Raw genomic sequence first — 20,745 nt, forward strand, 5'->3', positions numbered from 1 at the left:
GCTAACAATTAGTTGAATTAACTCATATATATCTGTAGTGTAGGACAGTAAGTGTCTAATAAAAATCCTGAATTCTGCAGAAAATATTATGCCGATATCCCTGAAGTTTAGGAAAATCATTAATTATAGCTCTTAATTTGGCTCTAGACCAGGGTTTTAATTCAACGTCCATAGATCTGACTTGTGTTCTACAAATTTAAAATGTGGTATTCTTTTTCTGATGAAAGCGCTGAGGACAGACTAGCTCATTTACAAAACCAGGTAAAGTTGCATAGAAAAAGGGATGGAATGAGGGCTAGCTTTCAGAAGGTTACAAAAGCTTTGACAAAGACTACATTGGAATTTAAATTTTATTAGCAAGCTCAGTATGCCAATCAAAAGAGTGGAGTATTGACTATTCAGTATTTTATCTCCTAATTTGTCCCCAGCCCCTTTTACATATTGTAATTCATTGGATGTGTCATCTCAAAAGTTCCCCATGATAGTCATTGTTATTCTAAATTATCTATCTAATCATTTTCTAAAGTTTATCAAGGAAATGAGAAGATTTGGGATTAAAAATGTGACTTTTTAGAGAAAGCAGACGTTCTCCAGGAAGATGCTTAAACTCTGGCATAGACAGGCCCTTGATCACGAGAGTGCCCCCTCCCCCTCCCCCCAGCTATGATCAGAGTGCGTACTTGTGAATGGCTGGCACTTGTTTGTTTGTTGCAATGAGTCTGTTCCTTCTTGGGTGATTATCAGACGCACAGGTTGACACTGACTGAAGGCTTGCAGAAACCATGTCCTTGAGGGGAGCTGCAGTTGACTGAACAGGAGTAAAACAGGTTCTGGTGGCTCTTGCTCCCATGGCTGCAGAACAAGGAGTGTTTTCTTAAAGTTGTGGGCATATTTTTTATTCTCACAATTTGGGAATACTGGCCCAAACGAAACACAAAGTTCAGTGAAGGGGTTGTCTCCAGGACCTGACAAATTTCTTTCTCTCTGCAAAATCTCTGCAAAACAGATTTTATTCTCCATCTGAGGAAAAAGATAAGCCAGGTATTTAGGAACACAGTGCTGTCTCTCCTTTCAAGAGATGTGTGATGGGAGATTCCATTCTTCCTTGGTACCTCTAGTAGAGGCTGATAACTCAAAGGCCCTCAGATGCCACAGATGGGTTATACATAATTCAAGGGGTGAGACAAAGTGAGTAATATGTAATAAATGGGAGAATGCAGATTCTTCTAAAGAATTCAAATAAAATTTATGTTTAAAACACTCTGCTGGTCAAGATAGTTCTTGTCTGTGAGCTGGACTTACCTCTGGACAGTTATGTGAAAATAAACACGTTGTTAATTTATTGCTTACTAGCTTATTCTAGTACATTATTACCATTTAACCTTCCCTGGAAACACAGTTTAGCTTCCTTGTTTTTCTTTCTTTTTCTGAAAGTGTAGAACGAAGTTCCACCCACGGAGTGGCATCCATTTATAAAGCTGGTGTTGGGAGAAAAGATTATTTTTATAGGCTCAAACATGTCACATTAGGCTTATGACGAGATCAGGTTTGAGAACATGATTGTCCAGACAAGCCAATAGTGTATATTTACTTCTGTAATAGTGAGACATTTTCACACGTAATTAAAATAACGCAAATCGTGGAAGATGTGAACATAGCTGTGCTTTCTGTAGCTGGTAAGCGATGCTATTATTGATCAGCAGAAATCTTGGATTTTAAAGCTATTTTTCTCGTTACAGGCTGTGAACCTATTCCTGTGCGCTATCTTGAGTGGAGCAACATAGAATCCATCATAGCCATCGCCTTTTCCTGCCTGGGCATACTTGTCACCTTATTTGTTACTCTTATCTTTGTGCTGTACCGGGACACACCAGTTGTCAAATCCTCCAGTCGGGAGCTCTGCTACATTATCCTAGCTGGCATCTTCCTCGGTTACGTGTGCCCTTTTACTCTCATTGCCAAACCCACCACCACATCCTGCTACCTCCAGCGCCTTCTGGTTGGCCTCTCCTCTGCCATGTGCTACTCTGCTTTAGTGACCAAAACCAACCGAATTGCACGCATCCTAGCTGGCAGCAAAAAGAAGATCTGCACCCGGAAGCCCAGGTTCATGAGTGCCTGGGCCCAGGTGATCATCGCCTCAATTCTGATTAGCGTGCAGCTAACCCTGGTGGTAACCCTGATCATCATGGAGCCCCCCATGCCCATTCTGTCCTACCCAAGTATCAAGGAAGTCTACCTTATCTGCAATACCAGCAACCTGGGTGTGGTGGCCCCTCTGGGCTACAATGGACTCCTCATCATGAGCTGTACCTATTATGCCTTCAAGACCCGCAATGTGCCCGCCAACTTCAATGAGGCCAAATATATTGCCTTCACCATGTACACCACCTGCATCATCTGGCTGGCTTTTGTGCCCATTTACTTTGGGAGCAACTACAAGATCATCACCACCTGCTTTGCAGTGAGCCTCAGTGTAACGGTGGCCCTGGGGTGCATGTTCACTCCCAAGATGTACATCATTATTGCCAAGCCCGAGAGGAATGTCCGCAGTGCCTTCACCACCTCTGACGTAGTCCGCATGCATGTTGGTGATGGCAAGCTGCCCTGCCGCTCCAACACGTTCCTCAACATTTTCCGAAGAAAGAAACCAGGTGCAGGGAATGCCAAGTGAGTTATCTGACCCCGCTTTGCCTCCCTCTCTGTCTTTTCTCTTTTCTTCCATTTGAGTGAATCGCGTTCTTCCATTTCCCCAACGGTTTTCATTTCCTTTCTTAATCTTTTCTCTTTCCTCCCCCCCCCCCCCGCCCAAATGTCATACTCTTCTGCAGTAGGAAATACTAAAGGTCTTCTTTGTTTTCATTCCTTTGAAAAAGCCAGGAGCATGAAACAACAACCAGCTGAACATAGCCTTATTCTTACCTAGAATCTTCAGCTTCTGTTCTGCCAATAATTGTTTCCTTTCATGCGGGTCCTCCCCTGTATGGAGCATCAGCACATCTCTGGGGGCTGGGTTTGAGATGCAAATTCTAGTTCCAATTTTTAGTTTAGAATATGACTGAATAAAGTTTCTGATTTATTTTTATCACGCTGGAGTCTCACCATTACTAACCTGGGTTGGAGAGGAAGGAAATGAAGCCCCTGTGGAAATTTGACTGTTTCAAAATTTGAGTGCAACTAGCAGCAAGTCTTTCCTGAGAGACGTTTCCTTAAGCAACCCTCCTACCATGCCCCTCTTACTTATTGAGCATGGATGTATAATAAAGATGTTCCATAATGCTACATGAGAATCGAGCTACCTCTACTGCAAGCTCAAGATCAGAATGGTTTGTTTCTGAGCCATAAAGCACCAAAAGAAAAAAAAACAAAACAAACAAACAAAAAAAAAAACAGATAAAGGTGAGGAGCTCCAAACTGACATGGATGCTTGAAGTTCTAAAGGTACTTGACCCATCCAAAACCTCCTCTATTTTCCTCATTAGCAGTGTTAATTTTTCTGTTTGAAACAATCCTTTAAAAGTGAGGAATTTTAATACAAATAATTGTAACATATACATGGTTTTATAACCCGAACAAGTCAGAAGACAAGGGGAATAGGTGTTATTTCCCCCCACTTTGTAAGGGAGGGAACTCAGCTACTGTGAAATTCTGTGACTCCTAAGTGTAATTCTGTTTAGTTAGCCGTTCTTTGTCTAAGTCTTAACTTGCATGAAATTTCTCATCTTAACACATGTCAAAAAATTGACGTGCCTCTGTGTTTTGTATCTTTACTTGTCAAGCAGTGCCAGGGGCATCTTTTACAGAAATCCTGTAATTGGTTTGAGGATCGGGTGACGGAGTCTATAGGAAAATATATTTTTTAATCCATAGAATTACTATTATTTCAAATAATAAATAATAGTTTTCCAGCATTAAGGGTTAAGGTCATAGTGCATGCCTAATTGTTGCCGTATCAATTTCAAGTTCTGAATAAGATACTGGTCATAAAAGTCGCTTAGTCATTTTTTTCCCTTGCCAGGCGTTTCACGCTCGCCAGCACCCCCTCAGGAGCAGGCCCCTAGCAGGGACTCATCAGTAAGCGTGAAGGCAAACCAACAGTGCCATGAAATGAGAAAAGAATAATAGACCATAGCCACAGAATCCAGATGTAAAATGGCGCATAACAATTTTCATTAAGAGGGAAAAAGTGAGAAGAAACGCAAATGAGAAGGGAGAAAACGCTCTTTAAGCTGGAATGTTTGTAGACACTAAAAGATTTCCTTGATTGTGTCTCAAATGGCCTTGTGAGGGTTCCATTCGACCACCTACCTTTATGCACGTCCACGTTTCTGACTTTTCTGACTTTATTATGGTTCTTCAGAAACTTTCGTATGATTTTTGGTCATAGTCATTTCTGAAAGCTGTTCTAGCCGTTAAATGAAAGGAGAGACCTATGTGATCAAGACATCTTGTGTTGCTACCCAGGGATATGCGTTTTTGAAAGCTCTCCCAGTGTTTTTATGTCCCCTTGTACACAGAATTCTATAAGCGCCTGTCCGAGAGCAGTGGCTAATGAATAGTATATAGTGCTTGCTGCTGGGATAAGCTGATGTTACTTTAACAATGCTTAGCAATTCTCTGGCAGCCAGGCATTGTTGTACATTCAGATCATCCTCTCATACCCGGAACCTCTTTCCTTATAAGCTGAGAATATTCCCTTCACTATTATGAATTTAGAAAAAAAATGTATTTGGGATCCTGCTTTTAAGAGAGAAATCAGCTTGTTCTAAATTGTATTGGTTTTCTAAGAAGTGCCGTTTTACCAGTAAATTGCTTATCTATTAGCTATAATTTATCAAGTTCTATCGGATTATGATGGTAGGAAATATGGTTCTAATTAATAACATGCAGCTTTTTTTTGGTACAATCTGTAGCTTCTGAAGGGTGTACCACACAGCTGAGCTGATGTACAGAAAGTATTTGAGGCTAAACTTCTACCGATCACAGCCATTTATGCACTTGTTTTCTCATTTTTTCTTCTATGGCTTCTCTTGTAACTCTCTATGAGACTGTAATTTTAAATTAATAATATCAGTGCCTACATTTTTACCTTTTTAAATGTTATTTTGTGTTTTTCTGGTTTGTCTCCAAACTTACAAAAACCACAACAATCTAATATTTTTCTACAGCAACTAAAATCTAGCAGAGTTGTGCCAACTGGAGCAAGGGGCTGAAAACTCTGGAGAGCACATCACCCAATGAGTTTATTACCATTCTGGATGTGTAATTCCTACATTTATGGTGCGCTGAGGGTGTTCAGCAGTCTGCATATGTAGCTATAAACACAGAACAGCTGCTGTAATGAAGAGCTTCCAACTGATCTATCTGTTTGAATATCATTCTGAGGAGTTGCAAGTCTGACTACATCCTCCTAAGAGGCTGTTTCTGAGATGCTTGGGAGGGATGACGTCGTGGGTCTGTTTTTGCAAAGTTTTCTGCAGTTTTTAAATTTGATTCACAGCTAAGCATCTGACACAACCAAAGGTCTGGGCACTTGCTTTGCATTTTCCAAAAAGTAATTTAGGAGGAGTGTAACCAAAAAATTGGGTGTTTGGGTTACTTACAGTCAGACGTCCGATTAAGCATAATCCTACCCTAGAAGGTGGATGGAGTAGTATATTGCCTTTGAAATCTCTAATTCTTTAGCTGTTAATTTAATGTATTTGAATAGGAAAATATTCAGGCTTAACCTAAATAAACCTAGTGGTAAAATGCACTTTCTTGGCAATAGAAATTCCTAGACATTCATAATCAAGTAAATTTTTAGATACAAATTACTTATCACTTCTTTTTAAGCAAAATGAGTTAACATTATATAACTGAAAAAATTAAAACATTATATAAATGACATGCTTCTTTTAAAAACTAGGGTATTAATGACGTCAAACTATTATTTCTAGATATTTTCTGAGTAAATGACCTCACTGAATGCCACTCTGATGGCATAGGAAGCTGAAATGTGACAGTACACTCCTATGGCCTTTTGCATGCAAAACTAAAAGCAATTACAATCACAGAAACACATTACATTGATTCAAGGAAGTAATTTTAAAGTGCAGGTTCCTAAATGAATAGAATATTATTATGTTCCTGTGATTGTGTCCTAAGCATTTGAGTGCAAAAGCTAAGTGAAATACCAAATAGAAAGACGCTCCGAGGAAATTTTCCTCTTGGTCTGCTAGAAACATTTTTTTGTCTGCAAGCAGAGGTCACTAAGCCTGCAGCATTCGTGACTGTGCCCTGCGTATGCCTTTTAATTTGACTTTCTTCTTTTGATTATTAAAGGAAATATGAGAGAGAAGCAACGGACATCACAATCAAATAGAAATAACATGTTTTCTTTCATAGAAAGAACTCAATCATTACTCTAATAAGCTTATGAATGAGAAAATATGTCATTTTGAAATCATTTTTCTCATAAGCATACAATAAATGGCTTTAAAAGTATATTTTGAAATAAGATGAAAGTATTGTAATTCTTCCCTTGCTTTTAGAGTAAATATCTGAAGATTTTATCTAAGTACTTGTCATAGAATTTTACTACTCGATAGTAACATTCATGGAGAATCTACTGTTTGTTCATTCACTTATTCAATCAGCCATTGTTTCAGCACTGAGCTTAAAAGCACATGGGTACTTGATGTGGCATCAGATCATATTCAGGATAAAAAAAGATATAAGAGGCAGGCACTGATTGTACCAGTCTTGCAATATAGTCAGGAAGACACCCAAAAATATAACTAAATATATGGGGCTAGGTGCCACAATACCACAATACAATAATTTGAGTGTCAGAGAAGAAAGAGATTAGGTTCAGCTAAGGGAGCAGTAACTGTGGAGGGATGGGACAAAATTTCTTAATAAAAGTGACCTTTGAATTTGACCCGAAAGGATGTTTTTCAACATAAAGTGAAACTTCACAGACGTGAATGGACTTTCAGGCTACACCATGGAATCTGGTATGAGTGAGTTACATGGAGAGGTGTAGTGGTGGGTGAATTTGTAATGCAGAAAGAGGACAGACTGTAGATAATGGTCAATGTTCTAAGAAGAAGCTCAGGTATTTGTTATATAAACTGCAAAGTGCATTAAAGATTTTTGTGATCTTTTATGGTCATGTGTAAGCTTCATGGGAAGAGACTGACTATCGAAAGGGTAGTTAATAGAGTGCTACAATAATCCAAATGACAGGTTAAAAATGAAAGTTATAAAATAGAGCAGTGGAGTGAAAGTCAAACCTCAGGTACGAATAGGAAAAAGTTTTCTGAGCTTGATTCATTAGAGTTGGGTTATTGGTTTGGAAAGAGGAAGGAAAAAATAAAAACTAGACTACAACTCTCATGATTTGAGCCTGTGTGACTAGAAAAATGCAGCTACCATGATGGTGGAATACAGATGTAGAACTGGGGAGATGTGAATGAGTTGAGTTTCAAACTTATCAATTGAAAATGCAGTGAAGGCATCCAAAGAGAGTCAGCCATGAGTTGTTTAGAAATTTAAGTCAGGAACTCAAGAGAAAGTCTGAGTCAGAGCTCTAGATTTGAAGTGGCCAAAAGAGTGACTATGACATAAGAAAAGAAGAAAGTAGGAGGAAGAACATTAGGGGACACTTGCACTTGAGAGATAAGATAATTGAAGAAAACCTGAAGGCAACATAAACAAAAGGCAATAAACAAAAGAATGGTGGGAAGCAGGAGGACTGCAGTATCCTGGAAACCAAGGAGGAGACTGTGTCTTAGCTCAGGTTGCCATAGTAAAATCCCACAGACTGGGTGCTTAAACAACAGACATTTATTTTCTCACAGTTCTGGAGGCCAGAATTCCAAGATCAGAATGCCAACATGGTTGATTTCTGGTGAGATCTCTCATCTTGGGTTGCAGATGGCTGCCTTCTAGCTGTATGCCCACATAACTTCTTCTCTGTGCAAGCATGGAGAGAGGGAGAGAGAAGGAGAGAGACCTATCTGGTCTCGCTTCTTATAAGAGCACCAGTCCCAGAGGAGGACCCCACTCTTAGAACTTCATGTAACCCTAATTACCTCCCAAAAGCACCATCTTCTAATGACATCACATGGGGACTTGAACTTACAAACTTGGGAACAACATTCAGTGCACAACAGACTGTTTCAAGAAGACTGAGCTTGGGATCCTTGGGATCCCCAAGGATGGAGACTCTATGGTTATCCTTGAGTAGCTTCAGTGATATGGGTAGAATTTCTGTTGCAATAAGTTGAGTTTGGGCATTAAAGGAATTTAAAATTCTAGCTAATATTTAAGGAGGCTAGGAGTGACATAATAAAAAAGAAATTTAAGCTTGTTCGTAGAATCTAAGAAAGGAGCCAACAGAGAAAGAAAATGGAAGATATAACAGAGAGATCACGTGGTTCATGCTAAGCCACCTGACCCAGAACTGTGCCATTACAATACAGCCCTTTGTCATCTATTGACAGGTCTGTGACCAATGAAGCATCAACTCTGAAGAACACGTGAATTGCAGTTGATGCTAGTTCTCACTTAGCTACATGTTATGTTGCTTGATACTAAAAAGAAAGATGAGAAACATCAGGCTGGGAACTTATAGGACTTTTAATTAAAATCCAAAGATATAACCCTTATTACTGATTTTATCAGACTTCTGGACTTAAAATATTGAGTGTAGGACTTGAGGAGGGACGTACAAAGGAAAGTCTGGAAAGTAACGAGTACTTTCGTGTAACTACTGGGGGAGGTAGAGGATTCGCAGCTCATAAGTAGAAGTCGTTTGGAGAAGGACAAAGGTTGTTGTGTATCCAGACTCAGCTGGAGCTGAAACAGGTCCCTTTATTCAGTTGTGATTGAAAGGAGCTAGAAATCCTTGGATCTCTCCCTGACAGCCAGTCATAGTGCCTGAGCCTGCCAGCATGAGCACATTTTGTTTGGGGTAAAGACTTATGCTCCTTAAAAAGTAAGCCAAAATGTCATCACTTCCTGAAAGGAGTCACCTGGAAGCACAGTAGCCATAATTTAGAATGGAAGTAAGTAAGTCAGCATGTCACATGTGGAGAAGTTGTGCCGCTGTGAGGGACCACCTGCAGAAATCACAGGCTTAAGTGTGGGGAGGGGTACACGACAAGACAAAGGGTGGATGGACACAACTTGTCCCCCTTGAGGTGCAGCAAAATTACGGTCACCGCTGTTTTCTTGTTTGTTCTCTCTTGTTAATAATATACTTATTTTTCAAATAATACAAAAATCGCTACTTTTACTACTCATATTTTATGTTTTCAAGTTCTATACTGAGACCATAAAGTGCAGACTATCTGACAGCTTCAAAGAGGACATAATTCCTTTTGAATATAGATCACCATTTATATTTCTTTCACATTCAAATTAACTTGCATGACTGACACATATTCAAGTTCCGAAACTTATTATTTTATCCTCATATGTAAACAGTATGTAGTTTCTAAACTGAATTCAGAATATTCTATATGAATATACATAATGGCCCAAGAGAGGTCCATATAAGACAATTGTGCAAAGAAACTAAGGCAGGGAAAGCTCAGGGCCACTTTTATAAGAGTATGAGATGGAACTAAAAGCATTGTTTTTTGGATACAATCATTTATTTTCATCATTCTAATAGCTGTTTATGTCTAGCTGTTTACATACCTCAACAATGTATGTATTCATTCATGCACTCAATAAAATGAATAAGGCATGTAGACTGCCCTCAAGAAGTTCATGGTTTATTGGTATAACATGCCATTATAATAAAATTAGGTAAGGGGAATAATAGGAATGGTGATTCAGGTGGATGGGTAAATTTAGAGTCAGAAGTTTTATCGAGTGTAGGTCTGTTTTTTGTCTGTCTGTTTGTTTGTTTGTTTGCAAGGCCCCACTCTATATAACAGTCACCTGTTACCAGAAGACATACTGGAGACCCACAGGCTAAACCTGACCATGGGTGTTCTCAGATCATTAGAGATCAGATCATCTCAGAACAGAGCATAAAGGCTCATTAATTAGAACCCTTGAGCTGCAAGTTATAGAAGCCAGCTTAAGCTAGCCTAAGCAAATTTATTTTCCATTTATATAAAATAAATAGGAAAATTGGTGCAAAGAGCATAGTACAGTGCCTAGCATATAGCAAAATCTCAATAGCTGTTAGCTAGTGACATTTGAATTATGGAGGTAGGGGAGGACGAATGGGAGTTTAACATAAAACTCTGAATTACACTATCATGTAAAGAGAGTTCTGAAAACTGGCTGTATGCATCATCATTATGATATCTATGCTGTGTAGCATGGAGGAGCGTGTATCTGCTGAAAGTGGAGACATGCAAGTGTTACTCAGTGTGAGATGTGTGTGGGAAAAGACATCCTGTTTGACATGGCTTGGCAACCTGTCCATGCTTGGCCACAGCTAAAGAAAGATGAGGTCATTTGCATTCCATCTGTGAGTGTCCAATGTAATGTGTTACCTACTGGAAAGCGAAGCAGATCATGTAAGCAACATGTTTGTAAAGCTAGTTCAAGAGCAAAACATTAACAGCTTGCAGAATGAAGAACAGAACAAGAAAGTACCAGTGGATTTGTAAGCTTCAGATCATGAGAACAGAGGCTTAGACTCCTTAATTAGAACTCTCTGGCTGCAAGTTACAGAAGCCAACTGAAGCTAGCCTAAGCAAAAGAGCTGGGCTATTTAACAGAAAGAATGTAAGGAATACTTTCGGTATCTCATGGTAACAAGATTTAGAATGCTTCTGGGTCACATAGGGGATTTGGCTCCTGAGGAGAAAGGTCTCAGCCTCACCTCTTGTCTCCCTGCCTGCCCCCTTCCTTTTCTCCTCGTAGATATGCTTTTTCCACATCGTGGGTCCTCATGGTCAGTCCAAGGACAACCATCCCAGTGCTCCTGAGTTGCTGTGTTAGAGATCCAGCTACCCAAAGAGACTACTTCAGTTCTCTCTACCTATGTGGCTTACATAACACAGAAACTGATTGGCTATGTCTGGTTCATGTGTCTATCTCAGCTTAAGGAAGTAAGGACAGTGTGTGGAGTCACAGGGTATAAAACTGTCTTCCAAAGGCGCATCATTCCTGTCCCCCATGGGCAGGATCAGGGAGGCAGTTTGCAAAAAGGGGGTACGATTGTGAGAAGTGTCTATACCAGAGTAATCCCATCTCCATCTCAAACCCTATCCTTTCTTCCTTGACCTCTGAATAAGTAATTTCTAAGTGCCAGGATTTTATATTTAAAAATGTTGACCAAAAGACAAAACCTATACGTGGCTAGCCAGCCAGACAAAAAATCCATCACCTATCTATGCAAAATGTGAGTGATTCTTTCAAATTTCAGTAGGTATGCCAATGGAAGGGAAAGAAAATGCCATAGCTCTGACACAACATTTATTATAAAGGTATGCAGTATAGAATCAATAAATTTAAAAAACAAACCTGTATTTGCTACTTTTATAAAGGATCTTGGCTATAAAATGCTTCTCAGGTGCTTGAAAATGAACAAAGAGGAGGGGAAAGATGTTCTGTTTTGTTAAAGGGAAATAGATGATTAGGACATTGTCTTGTGAATGAATTAAAATACACCATAAATTACAGGCCAACAATAAAATATTATTTATTATTAACACTGGTTAATAGAATATAAAGAGAAAATAAGCATATATTTTAATCAAGTTAATCCAAATATATTATTATAATTTGATTTTGTTTCAAAAGGGTAAAGGAAACCTATAATTTAAGGCAACTTAACAATACCTTTTATACAGATTTTCTTCAAGATAAATGAGGGGTCCACTGCTAACAAAATTAGGCCAAGTCCCTAGTGACGCTGCTAAATATATTGAAAAACGACCACTTGAAAGCAATCAATAAGAAATATTTTCCTTTCTGTGATTTTCCAGCTATAAAAATATATAGTGTTACTTTGCTTCTAGTAAATTTTCTCAAACACTGTGGGAATTAGTATCATTTTCCACTTTGCACTGTTTATGTTACTTGGCTTAGATGGGTTTGGGATGGGGAGTGGGAAGGTGTTAACAAAGGAAAACAAATAAAGACATACATGATCACAGTAAAATAGAAGGAAGTATGACCATGGAGCAGGAGTGGCAGTGAGGAAGCAGAAGGGATGGATCTGTGTCACCAGCCAGCCCTGTGACTTTAGCCATCGATTCTGTCAGTGCCTTATTGCAAGCCTTAGTACTTCAAGCCATTTTAGTAAAGTTTTCATAATTCAGGCCTTGGTTTAAAATATATGGACTACTTTAGAGACTGTGGACAATTTACTGGTGAAGAAATATTGAATGGTCTGTGGCCCCACAGAATTTCGAGTGGAGTGGAGGGCACCAGAAAGAACCCTCACAATGACAATGTGGCAGAGTAAAGTCCTAAGACAGAGGAAGGACAGCATGTTCAGGAAGCGTAATAGAAGGGGCCTCTGGTGTAGACCATGGAGTCAGGGGTGGGGATCTAAGATAGCTAAGAATAACAGCTGTCTAGACCATTAGCTAATCCATTAGCTAGTCCTAGCAGTGGGTTAAGGTGGGGGAAGGTACAGGGAAAGTGTTTAAAGCAGGAATCCCTATGTGAGAAGATAGAGAGGCAAGAGACACCACATCATATAGCGGTGTGGACGGGGGCAGTTTTCAATAGGGCCGACAGTAATTTCTTACACACAAAAAATGTTTGTTTAGCTCTGAATGGTTAAAAGCCAAAAGTTACTCCAGGGCTGATCCTAGCATGAAATCACTTTTGCTCTAGTGGTTAGATTGGTTTCAAGGCCTGACACATACCTTTTACGTTTGGGAAGAGAACCACTGCTGACTCATTCACTCAACAAAATTTTCAAGTGTCCCGTGTGTGGGGGACACTGGTACAGTGCAGGGAATATAACAGTGAACAGAACAGATCCTGCCCCTGCCTTCGTGGAAGTGAAAATCTAGGCAAGAAACCAGACACCGAATGAGTAATGACAAGTGTAGTGAGTGTTGGGGCGTCTGGGTGGCTCGGCCAGTTAAGCTTCCAACTCTTGATTTCAGCTGAGGTCATGATCTCACTGTTGTGACATACAGCTCCACATCACTATCTGCCAAGCAAGTGGAGCCTGCTTAAGAGTCTCTCTCTCTCTCTGTCTCTCTCTCTCTTTCTCTCTCTCTCTGTCTCTCTCTGCCCCTCCCCCCTCACACTGTCTCTCTCAAAAACAAACTAACTAACTAACAAACAGAAAAACAAACCAAGTGTAGTGAGTGTTTATAAGAATAAATATGAGGTGTTACGGGGTGTTATTACAGAGCTATAACTGGTCCCAGTGCATGGAGGCTGGACATGTTCCAGGAAGAAGTATTATTTAAATAAGACTTCTGAAGGAGAAAAGGGGTTAGCTAGGGATGGAGGGAGGCTAATAGGGTAGAGCAGTCAAGCAGTCAGAATGTAAAGGCTCTGACTAGGAAAAATACTTGTGGCTGAAGGAAGTGAAGCAATGGAATAATCAGCTATGACCAAATCAGTGTCTAGTTAGAGGCCTTAGGAGCTAGGATCTCACCCTCTGAACCATGGAAATGCTCTAAGGTCATAAAGCAGGACTGCACTGTCACCCATTAGATGTGTGTTGTAGAGCTAACACTCCATCCTCAGCATGGAGATTGCACTGGGGAGCAAGATTCGAGACTCTGGACTCTGGGATGAGGCTATTGCAGGGTCCAGGTGGAAGATTACAGTGGTCTGACCTAGGGTTTGGACAGTTGGTGGCAAAAAGGGAGATTGCAGAGAAAAATGAAGACATAAAATACAAGTAAAAGTAACATTGCTCACAAAATCCCATTTAAGACATATAGAAGAAGCAGAAATACGCAGTTACCTCACGGTTGTTTGGGTCCAAAGCCTATACAATTTGAACTTTTACCAGACTAAATGTATTAACCAATCTATAACATGATTGATCTATACAAGTAGGGGTGGATCAGACACAAAAGCAGAGAAAAGCAGTCACTGAAACAAACCTTACAAATGACCATAGACCATTGTGATATGGAGGTAGGGGAAGGGGCTGACGACCCATGGGCTTTTTGAAAATTTAAGTTCAAATTGTAAGATGTTCCTTAGGATTAATAGGGTAAAACAAGCTATCTTAGCCTAATGCCATCAAATGTTTAATTATTAAATCATGTAATGTCTATTATATCCATTCTCAGGCTTTCTGATCCAGAAATTCATAGCTCATGTTATTTACTACATATATATATTTCCTTTATTCCACGAGAAGAGTCTTAGTTTCCAAGGAAACAGGAGATGATAGAATTAAAATATCTCAGAAGTATATATTTATGTTATTCCACAATAGCCATACACGTGTCTTAGAATAACTACTAATACAATCAATTAATTTCTCAAAAAGAGGTTCATACAGTAGTTTGCATCTGATCTTTCCATCCCTCTTATTTAAAATAGTTTTACTGTAGGGGCACCTGGGCAGCTCAGTTGGTTAAGCATCCAACTTTGGCTCAGGTCATGATCTCACAGTTGTGAGTTCAAACCTTGCGTCTGGCTCTGTGCTGACAGCTCGGAGCCTGGAGCCTGCTTTGCATTCTGTGTCTCCCTTTCTCAGTCTGTGTCTCCCACACTCATGCTCTGTCTCTCTGTCTCTCAAGAATGAATAAACGTTAAAAAAAAATTTAAATAGTTTTACTGTAGCTATATTATATGAGTATATACACATCACATACTATACTTTCTCCCTTTTAACCCTCATTTATTCGTAATTCTACAATCAAGGATGCGTTTACTACTTACCTCCAGTCCTTATGATGATGTCCTAGTTATTTTGGTAGTCCAAAGCCCATACGCTTAGCCCAGAGTAGATTTTTCAGGGATTTGCTCATGAGAACAATAGTCACTTAGTTTTTGCTTGTTGAAAACAGTTGATCTACAACCTTTATATCAGATGCTAGTTTTGCTGGCTATGAAATTTAGAAAGCACGTTTTGTTTTCCTAAAGTAACTTCAATATGTCATTCTAGTTACATTTAATATAAAGCTTTGCTGCCCCAAATTCTGATGATAATCTATTTTCCCTTATAAAACACTTGCTGTTTTTTCCCTAGACATCCAAAATAAATGTTTTTTCCATTTCCTATAAAGTCTGGTTATTTTACTAGAATGTGTCTTCTTATTGGTTTTCTTGGGTCAACATTCTCAAGTACACAATATTCTCTTTCAGTGTGTAGTTATAAATCTTTTAAAATTTCAGTAAAATTTTCTTGAGCTATATATGTGTAGTCTTCAGTATTCATTTCCTTGCTTTGTTTTTTTCTTCAAGCGTTTCTAATATCTATACATTAAATCTTTTTTATGTAGTCTTCAGTATTCATTTTCTTGCTTTGTTTTTTTTCTTCAAGCATTTCTAATATGTATATATTAAATCTTCTTTGGCTAACTTTGATATTTACATTTTCTCCCTAATCCTTTTTATTCTTTCGTTTCATATTCTTTTTATTGAAGCACAGTTACATAATTACATCGATATGCATATATTTTAATGGAAGTTTGATACAAGTTATAAAGTTGTGTGTTATACCCCTGTAACCCACATGCAATCAAGATACAGAGCATTATCTTCACCCTAGAAATTTTCCTCATTCTTTTCTAATCGGTCCCACTTCCCATCCAGAGGCAACCACACTACCGTGATTTATTAGCCTTTTCTTATTCTTGAATTTCATAAAAATGAAATAATACAGTAGATTTTCTTTTATGTCTCCATTCTTTCATACAGCATGAGATTTGTTGATGTTCTTGCATGTATCAACAGTTTATTCCCTTTAATTGGTGAGGATTGTGACATTGTATGAATATACTAAAATTTGTTTGATCAATCTAATGTGCTAATGTGCATTTAGGTTGTTTCCAACTCTCACTATTACAAGTAAAGCTACATTCAACATACATATACTAGTTTTATGAACAAATATTTTCATTTTTTGGAGGTATGTGTCTAGAAGTGGAAATGCTGGATGATAAGGCAGGTATATATTTAATTTATAAGAAACTACCAAAGAGATTTCCATGGTGATTTTTCCATTTTATACTCCTACCAAGAAAATAGGAGATCCATTTGGTGTTGATAATCTTTTACATTTTAGTCATTCTAATGGGTTTGCAGTAGTACTTAATTATAGTTTCAATTTGTATTTTCCTGATGACTTAATGATCTTAGAATTCTTTTCATGTATATTTTGGGTCATTTATATGCTCTTTTGTATGAAATATTTATCCAAATTATTGCCTATATTTTACTGGGTCATTTGTATTTTATTACTGACTTGTAACTTCTTTTTATAATCTGGATTTAAGTTTTTATTGGACATACATATTGTAGTAATTTTTCTTAATTTGTGACTTACTTTTCATTTTCTTAGTGATATCTTGCAATATGTGGAAGTTTTTAATTTTGATAAAGTTCAATTTACCATTTCTTTTATGGTTAGTGCTTTTCTGTTCAGTTTAGAAAATCTGCCTACCCTAGGTCCTCCATTTTCTTCTAGGATGTTTATAGTTTTGACTTTTATATTTAGAACTATGATACTTCTTAATGTATGGTGTAAGGATCAAGGCTCTTTTTATTTTCTCTTTCTAGATAGAGATCCAGCTTTCCCAGCTTAATTTTTGAAAAGTCTTTACTTCCCTCACTGACATTGGTGCTTTTATCAAAATTCAACTGAACACACATGGACCCTCTATTCTGTTCTATTGATATATTTGTGTATCTTTATGAAAATACCACACTGTCTTCTATTCCTGAATCTTATATTGTCTTAAAATCAAAGAGTGTAACTCCCCCAGCTTTATTATTGTGTTGGCAATTCTGGGTTTAGTGTGTCATTGCCATTACTAAAAATGTCATCATTATGTATGACATTACTTCTTGGGTTCTCATAGATTTCCTTTATCAGGATGAGGACATTCCTTTATGCTCTCAGTTTGCTGAGAGATTTATCATAGATGGGCATCAAATTTTGTCAAAATCTTTTTCTGCATCAGTTGAAATATGTTCTTTTTTTATTTTACTCTGTTAACTTGGGGAAATATATTGAATTATTATTAAATATTTTTTTAAATTATTTTAATGTTCATTTATTTTTGACAGAAAGAGAGACAGAGCATGAGCAGGGGAAGGGCAGAGAGAGAGGGAGACACAGAATCCAAAGCAGGCTCGAGGCTCTGAGCTGTCAGCACAGAGCCCAACGTGGGGCTTGAACTCACAGACCGCAAGATCATGACCTGAGCCGAAGTCAGAGGCTCAACCGACTGAGCCACCCAGGCGCCCCTGAATTATTATTAAATATTAATCCATTCTTGAATTTCCTGATATGTTCTCCTCTGTATTGTCAGGTTGAAATAGAGTGTACTTTGTCTGACATTGGTGCGGCTAACAGCTTTTATTTTTGTTAGTGTTTGCATGTTATATCTTTTCCATCCTTTGCTTTTCGGCTTTTTTTGCATGCTTATGTTTAAAGAGTGTCTCTCCTAAGGTACTCATAGTTAGATTTAGATTTTGTTTCTTAGTCTGATAATACTTACCTTTGAATTAGAATATTTAGTTAATTTACACTTGATCTCATTGCTGACATAGTCATATTTATATCCACTCTTTAACTATTTTCTACTTGTCTCAGTGGAATGATTACTTCCATTTATGTTTTCTCTCCTATTGTTTTTTTCTTCGTTCTTACCTTCTTTGGATTAATATAGCATTTTACTATTCAATTTTCCCATGTATTAATTTGTTAGCTTAACATTCTTTTATTATTCTTTTTATGGTTACTCTAGAGATTATAAAAAGTATTTCCCAACTTTTATAATCTCAAATAAATTCGGAGTTTTATCACTTTCCAAACAAAGCAAGGATCTTAAAACTCTTTAATTGCGTTTACTTGGTGTCAATTTCTGTGTTTTTGTTGTGCATTTTAATTCTGCACATATGTTAAATCTTATTTTACGTTGCTATTATTATTTTGCACAGTCAATACTTACTTACATACTCCTGATATGTAAGTCCTCCAGTGATGGACTGAGATGACTTGAGTGTGTGTTGTAGTTTTACAAAGTTTATTCGGCTTCACCTGGTGCATCCTGTTACTAGGGTACAGCTATCCAGGGGTCCTGTGAGTCCCCGCTGTTTCCTTGGGTTCAACATTTTTTAAATGCCTTTAATTTCAATTTTGATTCCTCAGGGCTGTGAGACCTCCAAAAGCTTCATTCTGATTTCCCACAGTTTTCTACTTAACTTTGTGTCCTGTGCTTTGTGCAGTCTGAAATTTGCACATTTTTCATCAGGGAATCTACTAAGTGTTAGTCTCTCTCTCTCTCTTTCTCTCTCTCTCTCTTTCAGTTTCTCTGTGTTTGTTTGTTTGTTTTGCCTCTCTCCAGAATCTTGGCTCCTCAAGTCCTTGCTGACTTGGAAGACTTGAAATCAATTTTTGTGTCTATAGCCCTACGCATTTATAAAGTTTTTCCTGTTTCATTACCTCTTAGTTAAGACCCTCTGCCTGGATTTTCAGTCTGGTCTCATGAACCAAAAATCATCAAATGTTCCAAGGGCAAAATAGCTTGAAGGTTATCTGCTTACCTCTCTGAAGTTCTCTTCTTTCTGATTTATTGGTACCTTGGATTCTGGTTGCCATGACAGTATTCAATGTCTTTAAATGGTTTTTAAAAAATATTGTATCAGTTTTTTGTTAATTGATCTCAGTGGGAGACTTGGTTCAGTCCAAGGTATTACATCCTACCCTGAAGCAGATGTCCTCTTATACCAATTTTAGTATCTCCTCCTCTCCTTTTTCAGTAAGCTCTGATATCACTATGGTTACTTTTAGGTCCATGGTGTCTATACATTGAATACTAAGAAAGAAACTCTATGATAATTGACTATTCAATTCTTTTTCAGGTTTGATGGATGGTGACAGGAAGATATTAATGCCTCTACTGAAAGAGAAATGATAGCATAAAATAAACTGTAGTAGAAACACGTATCTAATATTGATGTTAGTGCCATAGCCAAGAATATGAGAAGTTTTACAGAATTCTAGACTTTTTGTTATCATTCCAACTTCAATTTTAAGCTTTTTACCAAAGTAATTATCTCTTTTTTCTTTTCTTTTTTTTCAATATTTTATATTTTTTCAAGGAATAGGAAAAGAGTTGATTTACATTTCTGGTCTCTTTAGCAAATCACATATATAACAAGGATTCATCATTTTTAATTGACCAAAATTAAAAATAAATTTGAAATTATGATTACTAATGAATCATAATTTATGATAAGTTATCAGCTATTTTCTGTTTTCCAAACACCTGCATTAGTTTGCCATGATCACTGTTTGTATGCCATGTATAACACGTTAGGCAAACATGATTTTTGTGTAATTTAATTAGATATTTGTCAAATGCTGAAGAAACAAGAAGCATAAGACATGACTCATGCTCAAATTGGAGATAATAACATATGTAAATGTACAAAACATACAAAAACTTTATGAATGTTATAATTTAAGTTAATTTAGACAACTGTGACCCCCATCTGTATTTATAGAGATACACAAAATTAATGGCTTTTATCAATACAGAATAGAATTAGCTTCATAAGCAGAGTCTTTAGTTGAATGAGTATTAGTTCTGACAGAAATTTGAGATAATCTAGTAGAAATTTTCAAATTTTTAAAATTTATACCCCTTTTTTCATTAAGGTATTATTGAGATATAACTTTGTATTAATTTCGATGTACAATATAATCATTCGATATTTGTATAATTTGTGAAATGATCACCACAGTAAGTTTAGTTCATATCTGTCAGTATACAAAGTTACAAAAGTTTTTTATTTCTTTTGTTATGAGATAGGAACTCTTAAGATTTATTCTCTTGTCAACTTTCCAATATGCATTACCATATTATAGTGGTTTGCATGAAAAGTATTAGCATGAATATCCAAATTCTATAATTTCTATTTGATATTTTTCCTTAGTAGCTCATATTTTAATATATGTTTTTAGAATTTTTACTTTTTTTCAGCAAAAGAAAACACATTCACAGATTCTATTCAATGCCTTGGTTTATTGGGGTAAAGCCAAGAAGAGAAGGAATTTTGCTCATGAACTGTATGTTATGATAAATTTATTTTTGGAATAATAGTTATTGTTTATTTTTCATATATTAAAAAAGTGATAAATATTTATTGTAGGAAATTTTTAAAATATAGGAAAGCACAGAATAGCTGATAAAAATTATCTAAATTCTACCAATATATGGAGAAAAACCACCATTACCTTTTTTTTTTTATTGGTATATTCTAATTTTTACAGAAACACACAAATACATATACACATTATTTTTACTAATTATTTGTAAACTTAATTTTCACTGGAGATTTTATGACATTCAATATTTAATATTAGGATTTGGTATTAGTTATAGATACAATAATTGTTTTTGATATTCCTAAAACTACCAAGGTGATGGAGAGGCTCAGAAGTATTTTTGACTTATTTTCTATTAGAAATATTTCTCCGTTCTGTTTTGATTTTTTTCAATCATTTATTAATTTACTGTAAATAGGTGACCACATGTCTTTTTATGTCCTCCAAAAGTCCCAATTTATTCATTTTGTCATGACATGACTTTCAAAGCACTCCCTTCATCCTTAAAAGCAATT

General features: G+C 37.0%; 1 protein-coding gene across 1 annotated transcript in view; it reads left to right on the forward strand.

The window, feature by feature from the left end:
* Window positions 1-20,745, forward strand: part of GRM1 (glutamate metabotropic receptor 1) — a 114,050-nt gene that overhangs the window by 73,666 nt on the left and 19,639 nt on the right. Inside the window, exon 6 of the mRNA XM_030317120.1 lies at window positions 1,740-2,670. Coding sequence (XP_030172980.1) covers window positions 1,740-2,670 — 931 coding nt within the window. The remainder of the gene's footprint in view (window positions 1-1,739; window positions 2,671-20,745) is intronic.

The sequence above is a fragment of the Lynx canadensis genome, chromosome B2 (assembly GCF_007474595.2).
Source record: "Lynx canadensis isolate LIC74 chromosome B2, mLynCan4.pri.v2, whole genome shotgun sequence".
NCBI lineage: Eukaryota > Metazoa > Chordata > Mammalia > Carnivora > Felidae > Lynx > Lynx canadensis.